General features: G+C 37.5%; 1 protein-coding gene across 6 annotated transcripts in view; it reads left to right on the top strand.

Annotated features, from left to right (window-relative positions):
* The window catches only part of GOLGB1 (golgin B1), a 97,938-nt gene that overhangs the window by 52,413 nt on the left and 26,765 nt on the right, over window positions 1-18,760 (top strand). For all 6 annotated transcript variants that reach the window (XM_040621313.1, XM_040621312.1, XM_008708180.2 and 3 more), the window contains 3 exons: window positions 653-726; window positions 3,563-8,751; window positions 9,775-11,689. In XM_040621313.1, the coding sequence (XP_040477247.1) occupies window positions 653-726; window positions 3,563-8,751; window positions 9,775-11,689 (7,178 nt within the window). The remainder of the gene's footprint in view (window positions 1-652; window positions 727-3,562; window positions 8,752-9,774; window positions 11,690-18,760) is intronic.

Raw genomic sequence — 18,760 nt, 5'->3', positions numbered from 1 at the left:
GTGTTCCCTCTCTCGCTGGCTGTCTCTGTCTCTGGCGAATAAATAAAATCTTTAAAAAAAAAAAAAAGATTTATTTATTTTAGAGAGAGAGGGAGAGAGCATGCGTGAGCAGGGGGAGGGGCAGAAGAAGAGGGAGAGAGAATCCTCAAGCAGACTCTGCACTGAGTGCAGAGCCCAACACAGGGCTCAATCTCAGGACCCTGAGATCATGACCTGAGCTGAAATCGAGAGTTGGCCACTTACCTGACTGAGCTACCAATGTAAGATGTATATTATGAACACAGTAGGGTTATGGAAAACCAAGGCAAATTTATTGCCCTAGGAGTCCCAAATAATGCCACAGAAATAGCTGCTACTTGGTACATGCTCTGGCGTCCTTCTCCTTTAAAGCCCTCCACTATTTATGTACTTCACTCAGATTAATTATTATCACCTAGCACTATTCTTTTTTTCCACTGTTCTGTCTTATATCTCATCTTCTCTTGCCACTTCTTTTTAATAACATAAATCTTTTATCTTCCCCAAACTATTTTATTTCTTTCCTCCTCTTGATTATTTCATGCATCTCAAATAGCCTCACACATAATCATGCCTCTGTTTTCTCAAACACTCTACATAAATCATCTAAGGATATTTATTTTGTGACTTTCAGAAAAACTATCTTCTCAGATTACTCTCTTGGAGGCTCAGAATAGAAGTGGAGAGGCAGATAGAGAAGTCAGTGAGGTAAGTAATATGTTCTTAAAATAACCAGAATCTGAACTAGATCAAGAGGAGTTAGCTTCAAACCTAAACATTTCTGCAGTTTTCTAATGTTGACCGAGCATTATATTACCTAGAAAGTGAGATCTATTTAAGAAAGTCATAATGGTTATTATTTCCCATTTAGTCTCATTCATTTCTGAATATTTTGATTTTTTAAATTTGTCCTGAACCAAAATGCAAGTACAGTAGCCATTCATTTGAGATTTGATAATCCATTTCTCATACTGGTTTATTATTTATAACAAATTCTTTGCCCATCTCAGAAAAGTTCCTCAGTGAGATTAGATGAAATCTCTAGTTCCCCTCTACTAAATTGGCATAGGTTCATTTCGGATTGTATTAAAAAGGGAATTTTTGAAGATTGGGTTTTTTTATGACCTGAAAATTACTATAAGAAATGTGCGGTTCTTTAATATTCTGTTGATTTAAGATTATTGTTAGCTGTATTTTGTTTAACTGGCTTTATTCTTCCAGTCAAGATGTCCATGATAGAGTCATAAATGGACTTGAGGAATAATGTAACTTTTTAACAGAAGTATCTGCTACCAAAAAAAAAAAAAGTATCTGCTTAGTTATTATATTAGAGTTCTTTAGAGAAACAAAATAGGGAGTATGTATATATGTAGAGAGAGATTTATTTTAAGGGAATCGGTTCATGTAATTGTGGAAGTTGGCAAATCCAAAAATCTATAGGGTAGGTAGGCCAGTAGGCTGGAGACCCAGGAAAGAGTTACAATTTCGAGTCTAAAGGCAGTCTGCTGGCAGAATTCCCTCTGTTTGGAGCTGGTCAGTCTTTTTCTTGGTTAAGGCCTTCAGCTGATTGGATGAGGCCCACTTATATTATGGAGGGTAATCTTCTCAGAGTGTACTGATTTAAATGTTAATCTCACCTAAAGAAAAGGCATCTGGAATAATGTTTGACCAATTATCTGGGTACTATGCCCTAGCCAACTTAACAATAAAATTACCACCACACTTATATTCAGTATCTTTTCTTGGGTCTACTAATGCTCTGTTCACAAAATTGGCAAAAGGAAACTAAATTTTGAAAGTTGTAGCATTATATGTAGCAGAGTAAAAATGAATCTTGTTAGGCAAGCAGGTGCCTAATATTTTAAGATGCTTAGCAGTAGTGTCTAGTGAAAATAACATAACTTAGATCAAAAAAGAACAGATAAGAAAGATGATAATCTCTTAAGAAAAAAGAAAAACAATACCAGAAGGGAGAACAAATAAACAGAGAACAATGGAAAAGAAAGGGGAAAAAACACACACAGAAATTGCAAAAGGAAGGGTACCTAAGATAATCCTTTGGGATAAAAGAAAGTGACTAGAAAAGGTTCATAGTATGTGTAAGCTTAGCCTAGATGAAAGGGGAAGACTAGTATTGGCAGAAAAAGTAATAGAGTGGCTGGAAAAGCAAAGTTCTTGGTTCTCTGTTCTTTCATTGTGGATAACATTGATTTTTCACTTGAGCCAAAAAGTTGATTGAATTCTGTAGATATCATAGGGACCTGCAGAGGGTATGACCAAGGGAAGGAGAGTGAGTGAAGTGGCATGACAAAAAAGAGGAAATAAGTATAATTAAGGTGAGAGAGAGAACAAAAAAGGAGTTATATTGAAGTCTTCTGGCGGAAGTGATACTTTGACTATATCAGGTCTTTAATGTGTATAGGGATGGATAAAATAGGAATGCGATACGAAGAAATTCTAAAGGAATTTTTTCTATGTGCTTAAATAGTGTGTTCAGTTTTAGTCTCCAGAAATTTGAGTATGAATAATGCAGAGAACAAAGAATTTTAAATGATTAAAAATAATGCTCATGAAAAATAATCTTTCTTAAAATAATTTTAAAATTCTTGCTCAGTGGCTGAGAATGTTATCAACATAATATCAAATACTCATTGAATACTTACTGAATACAGCTTTTGCTAGTAAATGGCAGAGCTAAGATGTGAATTTAGGCAGTTGGGTTGCAGAGCTTGTATTCTTGGCCGCTACATTATTTGACAGTCCTGTGGGGATTTTTTTTTTTTTCTCCTATCTAATTGGAATTTTTGCCTGGGGAAAAAATGGTGCTGTTGGCAAAGATGGAGATTTTATTGTGTACACTGTCCCCAAACTCATTTAGTAAAATTCTAATGAAATTTATCAGGAGATTCACTGATTTTTCCCCCAGGAAGACAATTATAGAAATAATGTATATGGGTTGAGCAGCCAAAGCAGTTGTCTTTGTACTAATAATAGTATTTTGTCAAACAAGTCTGTAATTTCATACTCAAGCCTCAGCAGAACTCCTTTTTTATTATTTGATCGTGGTAATTTATCTTAACCTACTTGTTTGATAATCTACTTATCTGGTAATGGCTATCTTATCTAATAGTTCCCGTTTCAATAGATAGTTTAAGAAAAAGAATTATAACTTCCTTTTTTGGTGTGGGGTGAAACAAAATTTAATGCATTTCCTGCCTCCCTTTTTATTTTTAAGTGGTTCTTAAGAGAAACGTAGGAATTTTAATCCAAAGAAATAGTTTCCCAAGTACAGGATATCTGGAAAAGGAGTTCCAGGTTACCATAGGTTTTATGAATGTGGTTTGACCTCAGTATATGATTGACAGGGTACCCTCAGAGGCCCCCAATTTGGGAAATAAAAACTGGTTTTAAAAGTATTTAGCAGTTTTATGGTAGGTTTGGACTAGTAAGTTGCAGGTTTTGAAAAATGCATGAAATATGGGTTTTTAGGAGGCTCTTTCTTAATAAGATGTCTGATTGAGGCTTTTCTTTTTTTAAAAAATAGATCAGCATGGTTGATATTACTGGGCTCAATAGGAGCAGCTCTTCTCCTGAGGAGAGTGGACAGGATGTCCTAGACAACACTTTTTCTCAGAAACATAAAGAACTGTCAGTTTTATTGTTGGAAATGAAAGAAGCTCAAGAAGAAATTGCATTTCTTAAGTTGCAGCTCCAGGGGAAAAAGGCCGAAGGGGACCCTGAGGTCCCTGACCAGAAAGAAATGACGCAGACAGAGAGTGAAGGAGTACCTACAGTTTGCATGAAAATATTGCCTGAAGATACAGGGCAACAGTTTCCCTCAATGCCAGATGAAGAAAGCAGTCTTCCAACAGTTGAAAAAGAAGAGCAGATGAGTACTAAATGTCAAAATAGAACATCTGAGGAAATATCTTTAAATGACACAGGGATGGAATTAAAATCAACCAAGCAGGATGATGTTGATAAACCATCTTCTGCTGTACCAGGAATTTGTCAGTGTCACCAGGATGAGTTGGAAAGGCTAAAAAGACAAATTTCAGAGCTTGAGATAAGCTTTCGTAAAGCAGAAGAAACCTATGAGGAAAATTTAGATGAGAAAATTAAGGAAATCAGCAGCCTAACCCAGTTGATTGAAGAGTTTAGAAAAAATGCTGAAAACACCAACAGTGCATTCACTGCTTTGTCTGAAGAAAGAGACCAGCTTCTTTCTCAAGTGAAGGAACTTAGTGTGGTCACAGAACTGAGGGCTCAGGTACAACACCTGGAAGTGAACCTTGCAGAAGCAGAAAGGCAAAGACGACTTGACTATGAAAGTCAAACGACTCATCACAACTTGCTTACTGAACAGATCCACAGTCTCAGCATAGAAGCCAAATCTAAAGATGTGAAAATTGAGGTTTTACAGAATGAACTGGATGATATACAGCTTCAGTTTTCTGAGCAGAGTACACTGATAAAAAGCCTGCAAAGCCAGCTGCAGAAGAAGGAAAATGAAGTGCTTGAAGAGGCAGAACGTGTGAGGGATATCTCAAATAAGATGGAAGAACTTTCCCAGGCTCTTTCACAGAAGGAACTTGAAATAGCAAAAATGGATCAACTCTTATTAGAGAAGAAAAGAGATGTGGAAACCCTCCAACAAACCATCCTGGAGAAGGATCAGCAAGTGACAGAAATCAGCTTTAGTATGACTGAGAAAATGGTCCAGCTTAATGAAGAGAAGTTTTCTCTTGGGATTGAAATTAAGACTCTTAAAGAGCAGCTGAATTTATTATCCAGAGCTGAAGAGGCAAAAAAAGAGCAGGTGGAAGAAGATAAAGAAGTTGTTTCTGGCCTTAAACAGACTTATGATGAGCTGAGCCCAGCAGGGCTCCTAAGTAAAGAAGAGCTTCAGCATGAATTAGACCTTGTGAAGAAAGAAAGTGAACAGAGAAAGAGGAAGCTCCAGGCAGCTCTTATTAACAGAAAGGAGCTTCTACAGAAAGTCAGTAGATTAGAGGAGGAATTGGCCAAAGTGAAAGATGAATCTATGAAAGAGATCCCGCTCAATGAGTGTGAGAAGAGGGAAATGGAGGAAGATAAAGAAAGCAAAGAAGACTCAGAAAAATGTATGACTGCTAAGTGCCAAGAAATAGAAGTTTCTTTAAAACAGACAATATCTGAGAAAGAGGTGGAATTAGAGAATGTAAGGAAGGATTTAGAAGAAAAGGTAGCAGCTGAAGAACAGTTACAGGCTGTGATCAAACAGATGAATCAGAGCTTGCAAGAGAAGACAAACCAAATAGATTTGCTGCAAGCAGAAATCATTGAAAACCAAGCAGTTATCCAAAAATTAACCACAGGTAGCAAGGATGTAGGTGACGGAGACTCAGCAGCACCTGTAAAAGAAACAGTGGCAATTGGTCCACCTGATACAGGTAGTGGAGAACACTGGAAACCAGAACTGGAAGAAAAGATATTGGACCTAGAAAAAGAAAAGGAGCAACTTCAAAAGAAGCTACAGGAAGTGTTAACCTCTCGAAAGGCGATTCTACAGAAGGCACAGGAGAAAGAAAGACATCTTAGGGAGGAGCTAAAGCACCAGAAGGATGACTATAATCGCTTACAAGAACAGTTTGATGAGCAGAGCAAGGAAAATGAGAACATTGGAGACCGGCTAAGACAACTCCAGATTCAAGTAAAGGAGTCTATAGACAGAAAACTCCTGGGCATTGACCAGCAGGATCCAGGCTCTCCCACTCCAAGTTTAAAAGAACCTTTATTCAAAACCACGGAGCAGCAACCTGCTCAGATTGTTTCAGAGTCTGACTTGCTTTCTCATCCTAGAGATGCAGATGCTCTGCAGGGCAGTATTTCTGTTGCCCAGATTAAGACCCAGCTGAAAGAGATAGAGGCCAAGAAAGAGGAGTTGGAATTGAAGGTTAGTTCTGCAACAAGTGAGCTTACTAAAAAGTCAGAAGAGGTATTTCAGTTACAAGAGCAGATAAATAAACAAGGTTTGGAAATCCAAAGTCTGAGGACAGCGTCCCATGACGCTGAAGCCCATACAGAAAGCCTGAGGCAGAAATTAGAAAGCAGTCAGGTAGAAATTGCCAGATTAGAACATCTAAGAGAATTGCAGCCTGAACTAGATGAACTGCAAAAACTCATAGGCAAAAAGGAAGATGAAGTTAGATACCTTTCTGGGCAGCTTAATGAGAAAGAAGAGGCCCTTACAAAAGTACAGACAGAGATAATGGAACAAGAGGATTTAATCAAGGCTCTGCATACACAGCTAGAAATGCAAGCCAAAGAACATGATGAGAAGATAAAGCAGTTACAGGTGGAACTTTGTGAAATGAAGCAAAAACCAGAAGAGACTGGAGAAGAAAGTAAAGCAAAGCAACAAATACAGAGGAAACTGCAAGCTGCCCTTATTTCCCGAAAAGAAGCACTAAAAGAAAACAAAGGTCTTCAAGAGGAGTTGTCTTTGGCCAGAGAGACCATTGAACATCTCACTAAGTCTCTGGCAGATGTGGAAAGCCAAGTTTCTACTCAAAATAAAGAAAAAGATATATTCTTAGGAAAGTTAGCTCTTCTCCAGGAAGAAAGAGACAAGCTCATTACAGAAATGGACAGATCCTTAATGGAAAATCAAAGTCTCAGTGGCTCTTGTGAAAGTCTGAAATTAGCTTTGGAGGATCTTACTGAAGACAAGGAAAATTTAGTGAAGGAAATTGAATCTTTGAAATGTTCTAAGATTGCAGAAAGCACTGAGTGGCAAGAGAAACACAAAGAGTTACAAAAAGAGTATGAAATTCTTCTGCAGTCCTACGAGAATGTCAGTAATGAGGCAGAAAGGATTCAGCATGTCGTGGAAACCGTGAGGCAGGAGAAACAAGAACTGTATGGCAAGTTAAGAAGCACAGAAGCAAACAAGAAAGAGGCAGAAAAGCAATTGCAGGAAGCTGAACAGGAGATGGAGGAAATGAAAGAAAAGATGAGAAAGTTTGCCAAATCTAAACAGCAGAAAATCCTAGAACTGGAAGAAGAGAATGACCGGCTTAGAGCAGAGGTACACTCTGGAGGAGGTACACCTAATGATGGTATGGAAGCACTTCTTTCTTCCAATTCCAGCTTGAAGGAGGAACTCGAAAGGGTCAAAACAGAATATAAAACCCTTTCTAAAGAGTTTGAGGCTTTAATGACTGAGAAGGACTCTCTAAGTGAAGAGGTTCAAGATTTAAAGCATCAGGTAGAAAGTAATGTGTCCAAACAAGCTAGCCTAGAGGCCACTGAGAAGCACGATAACCAAAGGGATATCATTGAAGGGGCAACACAGTCTGTCCCAGGTGAGTCTAATGAGCAAGACTCTCAGAACATGAACACTAGGCCTGAAGATTCAGAATCCATTCTGTCAGAGAACAGTGCGAAGAAGCCTGATGAAGGTGAGAATGTCAGCTCACATGATGAAATTAATAACTACCTTCAGCAGGTTGATCAGCTCAAAGAAAGAATTGCTGAGTTAGAGGAAGAGAAGCAGAAAGAAAGGGAATTTAGCCAGACTTTAGAAGATGAGAGAAGTGCTTTACTGAGTCAAATATCAGCAAAGGATGGTGAACTAAAATTGCTTCAGGAAGAAGTAACCAAAATAAACCTATCAAATCAGCAAATACAAGAAGAACTTGCCAGAGTTACCAAGCTAAAGGAGACAGCAGAAGAAGAGAAAGATGATTTGGAAGAGAGGCTTATGAATCAATTAGCAGAACTTAATGGAAGCATTGGGAATTACTATCAGGATGTTACAGATGCCCAAATAAAAAATGAGCTACTAGAATCTGAAATGCAGAACCTTAAAAAGTGTGTGAGTGAATTGGAAGAAGAAAAGCAGCAGTTAGTCAAGGAGAAAACTAAGGTGGAATCAGAAATACGAAAGGAGTATTTGGAGAAAATACAAGGTGCTCAGAAGGGACCTGGCAATAAAAGCCATGCAAAGGAACTTCAGGAGCTCTTAAAAGAAAAACAACAAGAAGTAAAGCAGTTGCAGAAGGACTGCATCAGGTACCAAGAGAAAATTAGTGCTCTGGAGAGAACTGTTAAGGCTCTAGAATTTGTTCAGACTGAGTCCCAAAAAGATTTGGAAATAACCAAAGAAAATCTGGCTCAAGCCACTGAACACCGCAAGAAGGCAGAATCAGAATTGGCTAGCTTCAAAGTAGTGCTAGATGATACTCAGAGTGAAGCAGCAAGGGTCCTAGCAGACAATCTCAAGTTGAAAAAGGAACTTCAGTCAAGCAAAGAATCAGTTAAAAGCCAAATGAAACAAAAGGATGAAGACCTGGAGCGAAGACTGGAGCAGGTAGAAGAGAAACACCTGAAAGAAAAGAAGAACATGCAAGAGAAACTGGATGCTTTGCGCAGAGAAAAAGTCCACTTGGAAGAGACATTTGGAGAGATTCAGATTACTTTGAACAAGAAGGACAAGGAAGTTAAGCAACTTCAGGAAAATTTGGATAGTACTGTGGCTCAGCTTGCAGCTTTCACGAAGAGCATGTCTTCCCTCCAGGATGATCGAGACAGGGTGATAGATGAAGCCAAGAAATGGGAGAGGAAATTCAGTGATGCTATTCAAACCAAAGAAGAAGAAATTAGACTCAAAGAGGAGAACTGCAGTGTTCTAAAGGATCAACTTAGGCAGATGTCCATGCACATGGAAGAATTGAAGATCAATATTTCCAGGTAAATGGGTAACTTTTTTTGCCCTTCTAAAAGTAACTGAAAGCAAAGAAAATCTCTACTTAAACTATTTTTATTCCCTTTAATATTATGGGAATAATTTTGGCTTAAATTTCCCTAGAAGCTACATTCTCTCTCACTTTTGACTCTCTCTTTTTTTGTCAATAACTTTTGGCTCATATTAAGGTGAAAAATCCATGTCTGCTTCTCTTTCCATCTTTCTGTTGAGAGCTCTCTTTGATTTCTCCCTTCCTTTTCATTTTTTTTCTTTTTCTTTTTTAGGTTATTTGTGCATCAGTGGATAGTTCTTTTTTTTTTTAAATTATGATATGTTAGTCATCATACAGTACATCATTAGCTTTTGATGTAGTGTTCCATGATTCATTGTTTGTGGATAACACACAGTGCTCCATGCAATACGTGCCCTCTTTAATACCCTCATTTCCACTACCTTTGTCTGGATTTTTACTGTGGTACTCCCAAATGATTGCTTTAGCCTCATAAATGATCTCCTCTTTTCTATTCCCCATATTCCACCTCAATTCATACTGCATGAGAGCTATTTTCCTCTAACTACAATTTTATATCATTTTTCAAGCACAAGAACTAACAGTGTACCCATACTGGGTACTTCTCCACTTTTAATAGGATTTTTCTGCTCTGAGACAGGCTTCCTCATTGTCTGTCATACCAAGATTATTCCTTTCAGGAGCTAGAGATGAGCTTGTCTGGAGCAAAGTAAAGCAAAATAGGAGAAAATATTGCTTTCTAGAGTGTGCAAAGTCATGTCACTAAAATAAGCAACATGGCTTTGGAGTTTTAGGACTTAAATACCCTTAGGTGCAATATACCTTTAATACAGAGCATCCAATAGAACTAATATCTCTTCGTTGAAAAGATGAGCACCTTTAATTATGAATACTGATTCATCTGTAGTTCTGAGTAATGTTGTCATATATGTTCCTTAGGCATCAAATAGTGTTCCTTTGAAATCTGTGATGAATGACCTCCTCTCTTTTTTTCCAGGCTTGAACATGACAAGCAGATTTGGGAGTCCAAGGCCCAGACAGAGGTTCAGCTTCAACAGAAGGTCTGTGATACTCTGCAGGGGGAAAACAAAGAGCTTTTGTCCCAGCTAGAAGAGACTCGACAACTATACCACAGTTCTCAGAATGAATTAGCAAAGTTGGAATCAGAGCTTAAGATTCTCAGAGACCAGTCGGCTGATTTAAATAACTCTTTAGAAAAATGTAAGGAAAATAAAGAAAACTTGGAAGGGATCATAAAGCGGCAAGAAGCTGATATCCAGAATTGTAAGTTCAGTTATGAACAGCTAGAGACGGATCTTCAAGCGTCCAGACAACTGACCAGCAGGCTGCATGAAGAAATAAACATGAAAGAGCAGAAGATTATAAGCCTGCTTTCTGCCAAGGAACAGGCAATCCAAGTAGCTGTTGCTGAACTGCATCAGCAGCATAATAAAGAAATTAAAGAATTGGAAAACCTGTTGTCCCAGGAGGAAGAGGAGAATATCGTCTTAGAAGAGGAGAACAAAAAGGCCGTTGACAAAACCAACCAGCTTATGGAGACACTGAAAGCCATCAAAAAGGAAAACTTGCAGCAGAAGGCTCAGTTGACTTCCTTCGTTAAATCCATGTCTTCTCTCCAGGATGACCGAGACCGCATCGTAGGCGACTACCAACAGCTGGAAGAGCGACATCTCTCCGTCATCCTGGAAAAAGATCAACTCATCCAAGACGCTGCTGCTGAGAATAACAAGCTTAAAGAAGAAATTCGATGCTTGCGAAGTCATATGGATGATCTCAATTCTGAGAATGCCAAACTCGATGCAGAACTCATCCAATATAGAGAAGACCTGAACCAAGTGATATCAAGAAAGGACTGCCAGCAAAAGCAACTCCTTGACACTCAACTTCAGCAGAATAAGGAGCTGAAAAGTGAATGTGCCAAATTGGAAGAAAAGCTGAAGGAGTCTGAGGAAGCAAAGGAGGATCTGCGGAGGTCCTCTCTTGCTCTAGAGGAGGAGAAACAAGGTTTGTCTAAAGAAATTGAGAGCTTAAAGTTGTCTGTATCCCAACTAAAGAGACAGCTGACAGCCTTGCAAGAAGAAGGAATGTTAGGAATATTTCAGGCCCAATTAAAAGTAAAAGAAGAAGAAGTACAGAAGTTAAGTACTACCCTTTCCTCCTCTCAGAAGAGAATTACAGAACTGGAAGAGGAATTGGTTCATGTTCAGAAGGAGGCTGCCAAGAAGGTGGGTGAAATTGAAGAGAAACTGAAGAAAGAATTGAAGCATCTTCATCATGATGCTGGGATAATGCGAAATGAAACAGAAACGGCAGAAGAAAGAGTGGCAGAGCTGGCAAGAGATCTGGTGGAGATGGAACAGAAATTACTCTCAGTCACCAAAGAAAATAAAGATCTCACAGCACAAATCCAGTCTTTTGGAAGGTCTATGAATTCCCTACAAAATAGCAGAGATCATGCCAATGAGGAGCTTGATGAACTGAAAAGGAAATACGATGCTAGTCTGAAGGAGCTGGCACAGCTAAGAGAAGAACAGGGCCTCTTAAGCATGGGGAGAGATGCTCTTGTCTCTAAAGTTGCTCTTTCGGTGAACTCCTCTGAGGATAACAGCTTTCCTCACCTCGAGAAACTTAACCAACAGCTTCTGTCCAAAGATGAGCAACTGCTTCACTTGTCCTCACAACTAGAAGATTCTTACAACCAAGTGCAGTCCTTTTCCAAGGCTATGGCCAGTCTACAGAATGAAAGAGATCACCTGTTGAATGAACTGGAGAAATTCCGCAAGTTGGAGGAGGGGAAGCAGAGATCTGCAGCCCAGCCTGCAACCAGCCCAGCTGAAGTCCAGAGTTTAAAGAAAGCTATGTCATCACTCCAAAATGACAGAGACCGACTAGTGAGTGTTTGGTTCTCTTTCTGATCTTTTGAGAGTTTTTGAGCCTTTCTTTAAAATTTTTCATTTCTGTAGAAAAGGATGAGCACATTCTGACACATATCACCTGGGCATTCTGGGACAATATTATACACCCCACAGGTGCTGTTTGGTCTTAGAGAAACACACAAACGTTATTTAAATTACTGTAAATCTGCCAATACCATTTAAAAATAATTATAGATTTTCTTTGCACAAAACCTCCATTGGTTATAAAAGGACTAAGAGATGGAGGTTGTTTTATATATTTTATACACACGTAAATATTTCCAGAATTTGTCATGGTTTAATTGAACGAAGGTATAGGGATCATTCAGGGCCTTCTTTTTTTTTTTTTTTTTTTTTAAGATTTTATTTATTTATGTGACAGAGAGACAGCCAGCGAGAGAGGGAACACAGCAGGGGAGAAGGAGAGGAAGAAGCAGGCTCCCAGCCGAGGAGCCCTGGGCCGAAGGCAGACGCTTAACGACTGCGCTACCCAGGCGCCCCATTCAGGGCCTTCTTATAGTGACAGTTTAGCCTTAGGTCATCTGGTAGAATTAATGGTAGAGAGGGCTCGGCCTATCTCATGTATATGTCAACCCTAATTTGTCACAAAAAAAGTTAAATGTAAAAGGGGTTAATTTTAAAAAGTTTAATACCCAACTTTTTTTCAATCTGAGAGAAAGATAAGGAGGATCTCTCATGCTAAAATTTTGCTTTTGGTAGGATCCAGTAGTTTAACCCAGGTCTTTTTTCTTAAGAACTTCCAGGTTTTCAAGATTCAGAAGCAAAAACTGGAACTGTATGAGTCAAGCCAGGTTCTACTTTGTGAGGTTACTGTCTTTACTTTCGTGACAGTTCTTAACTCTGTCAAGGCCATGTGCTTAGGCCAAATAGGAAATAAATTGAGCCTCAAAAGGCTGGATTTTCCATTAAAAAGTGACCCATGTCCAGAATATGAAACTTCTAGTCTTTAAGATTATCCTGAATAAAAAGGTCATTGCCCCTAACTATAAAGTCTTGTTCTGATTTTTCTTTTTCTTTGTAGGCAATGTGTTCATTCATATTACACTTAATATCCAGGATTTATAGATAATTTTTTCACTTTTGTAATCTGAACAAAATCCCTCTTTTCAGCTGTGTTTTGACAGCAATATAATGTATACATATTGTTTATATCTTAAAAATAGTTTCAGTTCAGGGGCGCCTGGGTGGCACAGCGGTTAAGCGTCTGCCTTCGGCTCAGGGCATGATCCTGGCGTTATGGGATCGAGCCCCACATCAGGCTCCTCCGCTATGAGCCTGCTTCTTCCTCTCCCACTCCCCCTGCTTGTGTTCCCTCTCTTGCTGGCTGTCTCTCTGTCAAATAAATAAATAAAATCTTTAAAAAAAAAAGTTTCAGTTCAGCTGACTTTTCCTAGGAGCTAAACCTTTTTTTGTTGCTTTCAGAATGCAAATGCAAAAGGTTTTCATCAGGACAGTATATACCTCAAAGCTGTAGCTTATAGCATCCAGGACTTGATTATCTTCAAAGTCAAATTCTTTTTCCTGGAAGCTATTAGGTTAGGTTTTGAATTGACAAAGTTTCATTTAGTGAATTTCTTTACTCTTCTTATCTGTTCTAAACACTGGGGATGAAACTTGCTATCTCTCAACGCTTTCTATCTCTCAATCCCCATTCCACATTTTTGTCTGCTGGATATTTACAAGCCAAGTCAGCATGTTTTTACTTCTGTATTTCTATAACCCATAGTAATGTTCTTCTGTTCCCTAAGGCTCTTAACTGTCCATGATTTTATTTCATTTATCATCAAGGTGTGTCACTTTATTCCCAATGGGCCTTAATGATCTCTTTTCCTTTCCATCATCATCATCTTAGGCTAAGTTCTTAACACTGTACACTTAACTGTTGTGATACTGCTTCTCCCAGTTTGTCACCTTTCCAATATATTTTATATACCATCACTGAATAATCTGAAGCTCTGCTTCCTTATTACTGTACTGCTCAAAAACCTTTGAAAGTTGTATTATCTCTAGAATAGGCTTAGGATTCAAACCTCTTAGTCTGGCATTTGAGATGCTGTAATTTGTCCAGTTCCTCTTCCCAGCCTTCCTTGTTACTATTCCCCTACTCATACTCTTCATTGCAGCCAAACTGATCTACTCATTATGCAATAATCCTATCTAGTACTTCGCATTACCATCCTCTGAACCAAAATGTCCTCTCGATTTTCCTTTTTTGGGCAAATATTTCCCACTATTAAACATCACCCTGGAGTTCAGATTCTCTGGTTACATTTCTAGATCACTTAATTGTCTGTTACCTTCTGTACTTCTTTAGTACTTTCATTTGTCCCATATTGTCTCGATGTGTGTATGTATATACGTCTGTGTGTGTTAAGTGTCATGTCTTATACTTGTTCGGATTTCCTATGATTTTAACATAGGAGTAGTTAATTATATGGTAGATAATCAACCGTTGGTGGCCATTCTCTATTTTTATGGTTGTTGAAAGCACTATTTTTTTCTGTCTTGTAAAACTGTCGTGTAGGGGAGTTCTGGAAACATTTGCTTTTACATCTGCCATAAATGAAAGCCAAGGCAAGGTTATAAATCACATGAAGGCCTGACATTCTGACTTGGTGGTATTACATATGAGGTCTACTGCAGTCGGCGGAGGCCCTCCTGCATACTTTTGGAATGTATTGTTAACTGTCCATCAGTTCTTTTCCGCATATTTGTTCTTGGTCTGTGTTGTGGGCATTGAAGTTTATAGTCTTTCCATCACTGGCTGCATGTACAATAAATATGGGAGCTGTCTTAGGTCAACCACTATCAGTTGAAACATTCAGCTTAGGCCAGCAGTTTATCACCTCTGCCTGCTCCTTTCCCTCAGGACTACCCCAGAAATGATTTAGATCTGAAAGGGATTTAGCTTACTTTGGTTCTCTTCTTTACTTAGTTATTTAAGGGGAAGTTTCTCAAAGTCTGAGGGTCCAAGTGGCAGAGAATTAGCCCTGGGGATTCTACTACAGTGTCACAAACAACTCTGAAAACATTCTGGAGTTTTCATATCTGTTCGAACTTTCTTAGGACTTTCCCATAATCAAATACGTACTTGGGCAATTTCTACCTAAAGGATAGAAAGCAGATCTCCAGAGCTGCATGTATTTATCTATACTCATTTTGTTCTTTTTAAAAACAATTTGTTTTTAAATTCCAGTATAATTAATTTACAGTGTGACATTAGTTTCAGGTATACAATATAGTGATTCAACAATGCTGTATATTCTTCAGTGCTCATCAGGATAAGTTTACTGTTAATCTCCTTCTCCTGTTTCACCCATTTCCCACCCACCTCCCCTTTGGTAAACATCAGTTCTCTATATTTAAGAGTCTGCTTTTTTGCCTCTTTTTCTTTGATCATTTGTTTTGTTTCTTAAATTCCACATATGAGTAAAATTATATGGTATTTGTCTTTCTCTGACTTACTCCACTTAGCATCATACACTTTAGACCCATAGAAGTTGTTGCAAATAGTGAGATTTCATTCTTTTTTATGGCTGAGTGATATTCCACATCTTTATCCATTCATCTGTTCATGTACACTTGGGTTGCTTCTATAGTTTAGCTATTGTAAATAATGCTGCTATAAACATAGGAATGCATATATCTTTTCTAGTCAGTGTTTTTGTATTTTTTGGGTAAATACCCAGTAGTAGAATTACTAGATCATATGGTAATTCTATTTTTAATTTTTTGAGGAACCTCCATATTGTTTTCCACAGTGGATACACCAGTTGCTTCTAGTTGCATTCTCATCAACAGTGCACGAGGGTTCCTTTTCCTCCATATCTTTGCCAACATTGTTGTTTCTCGTGTTTTTTATTTTAGCCATTCTGACAGGTGTGACGTGATATCTCATTGTGGTTTTGATTTGCATTTCTCCAATGATTAGTGATGTTGAGTATTTTTTCATGTGTCTGTTGGCCATTTGTATATCTTTTTTGGAAAAATGTCTGTTCATGACTGTCCCATTTTTAAATTGGATTTTTTTTTGGTGTTGAATTTTATAAATTCTTTCTCTATTTTAGATACTAACCCTTTAGTGGATATATCATTTACAAATACCTTCTCCCATTCAGTAGGTTGTCTTTTTTGTTGCTGTTGATTATTTCTTTTGCTGTGCAGAAAGTTTTTATTTTGATGTAGTCCCAATAGTTTATTTTTGCTTTTGTTTCCCTTGCTTCAGGAGACATATCTAGAAAAATGTTGCTAGGGCCAATGTCCAAGAAATTACTGCCTGTGCTCTCTTCTAGGATTTTTATGCTTTCAGGCCTCACAATTAGGTCTTTAATCCATTTAGTATTTATTTTTGTGTATGGTATAAGAAAGTGGTCCAGTTTCATTCTTTTGTATGTAGCTGTCCAGTTTCACGTTCCAGTCCCATTTCAACATTTGTTGAAGAGACTGTCTTTTTCCCTTTGCATATTCTTGCCTCATTTGTCGTACATTAATTGACCAATAATCATGGGTTTGTTTCTGGGCTCTCTGTTCTGTTCCAGTGATCTGTGTGTCTGTTTTTATGTTAGTACCATACTGTTTTGATTACTACAGCTTTGTAGTATAGCTTGAAATCTGGGATAGTGGTACCTCCAGTTTTGTTCCTTTTCAAGATTGCTTTGGCTATTCAAGATCTTTAGTGGTTCCACACAAATTTTAGGATTATTTTTTCTAGTTTTGTGAAAAATGCCGTTGGCATTTTGATAGGGATTGTGTTTGATTATGGGTTGCTTTGGGTAGTATTGACATTTTAACAACATTTGCTCTCATGAGCAATCCATGAGCATGTAATATCTTTCCATTTGTTTGTGTTATCTTTAATTTCTTTCACCAGTGTTTTATAGTTTTCAGAGTACAGGTCTTTCACCTCTTCGGTTAATTTTATTTCAGATATTTTATCATTTTTGGTTGTAATTGTAAATGGGATTGTTTTATTAATTTCTCTTTCTGTTGGTTCATTAAGTATATAGACATGCAACAGATTTCTGTATATTGATTTTTGTATCCTGCAACTTTGCTGAATTCATTTATCAGCTCTAGTAGTTTTTTGGTGGTGCCTTTAGGGTTTTCTATATAGTATCATGTCTTCTGCAAATAGTGGAAGTTTTACTTCTTTCTTACCAATTCGGATGCCTTTTATTTCTTTTTCTTATCTGATTGCTGTGGCTAGGACTTCTAGTACTATGTTGAATAAAAGTGGTGAGAAAGGAAATCCTTGTGTTGTTTCTGACTTCAGGGGAAAAGGTCTCAGTTTTTCCCACTGAGTATGATGTTAGCTGTGGGTCTTTCCTATAAGGCATTTATCATGTTGAGGGATGTTCCCTCTAAACCTACTTTGTTGAGGGTTTTTATCATGAATGGATACTGTACTTTGTCAAATGATTTTTGTCAAATGATTTTTCTTCATTTATTGAAAAGATCATATGGTTCTTATCCTTTCTCTTATTGATGCGATGTATCATGTTGATTCATTTGCAAATATTGAACCACCCTGCATTCCAGGAGTAAATTCTACTGGATCATGGTGAATGATTTTTTTAATGTATTGTCGGATTCAGTTTACCAATATTTTGTTGAGAATTTTTGCATCTATGTTCATCAGAGTGGTTGATCTGTAGTTCTCTTTTTTAGCAGTGTCTTCATCTGGTTTTGAAATCAGGGTTATGCTAACTTCATACAATGAATTTGGGAGCTTTCCTTCCACTTCTACTTTTTGGAATAGTTTGAGACAAACAGGATTAACTCTTCTTCAAATGCTTGGTAGAATTCACCTGTGAAGCCGTCTTGTTTGTTGGGAGTTTGTCAATTACTGATTCAATTTCATTGCTGGTTATCAGTCTGTTCAAATTTTTTATTTCTTTGTGCTTCGGTTTTGGTAGGTTACATGTTTCTACGAATTTATCCATTTCTACTAGGTTGTCCAATTTGTAAAAATACAATTTTTCGTAATATTCTCTTATAATCTCTGTATTTCTGTGGTGTCATTTATTTCTCCTCTTTCATTTCTGATTTTGTTTGAGTCCTCTCTGTCTCTCTCTTTCTCTTTTTTGTAAGTCTAACCAACATTGTATCATTTTTGTTGATCTTTTCCAGAAACTAGCTCCTGGTTTCATTGATCTGTCCTATTGTATTTTTAGTTTCCATTTTGTTAATTTCTGCTCTAACTTATTATTTCCCTCTTTCTGCTGGTTTTGGGTTTTGTTCTTCTTTTTTCTAGCTCCTTTGGGTGTAAGATTTGGTTGTTTATTTGAGATTTTTCTTGCTTCTTGAGGTAGGCCTATATTGCTATAAACTTTCCTCTTAGAACCACTTTTGCTGCATCTCAAAGATTTTGGATTCTCATTTGTCTCTGTGTATTATTTGATTTCCTCTTCAATTTCTTAGCTGACCAATTCATTAGGCATGTTATATAATCTCCATGTATTTGTGTTCTTTCCAGATTTTTTCCTTGGGGTTGATTTCTAGTTTTATAGCATTGTCAGAAAACATACATGATATGACTTCTGTCATTTTGAATTTGTTGAGACTGGTTTTGTGGTCTAGCATGTGATCCTTTCTGGAGAATGTTCCATGTATACTTGAAAAGAATGTGTATTCCACTGTTTTAGGATGGAATGTTCTGAATATACCTGTTAGATACATCTGGTTCAGTGTGTCATTCAAAGCCACCATTTCCTTTTTCCTTGTTGATTTTCTGTTTGGATGATGTATCCATTGATTTCAGTGCGGTGAATTATCAATTCACTATCAATTACTTTATGTTTGTTGTGAGCTGCTTTGTCTATTTGGGAGCTTCCATGTTGGATGCATAAATATTTTACAGTTGTTACATATTGTTGGATTTTTCTCTTTATGATTATGTAATGTTCTTTGTTTCTTGTTACTGTCTTTATTTTAAAGTCTATTTTGTCCACTGTAAGTATTACTACCCTGGCTTTCTCTTAAAATACATTTGCATGATAAATGTTTCTTGATCCCTCTCATTTTCAA

Source organism: Ursus maritimus, unplaced genomic scaffold (assembly GCF_017311325.1).
Source record: "Ursus maritimus isolate PB19 unplaced genomic scaffold, ASM1731132v1 scaffold_4, whole genome shotgun sequence".
NCBI classification, from domain to species: Eukaryota; Metazoa; Chordata; class Mammalia; order Carnivora; family Ursidae; genus Ursus; species Ursus maritimus.
Note: the sequence above shows the minus strand (reverse complement) of the source record. Positions and strands in the feature narration are given on the sequence as shown.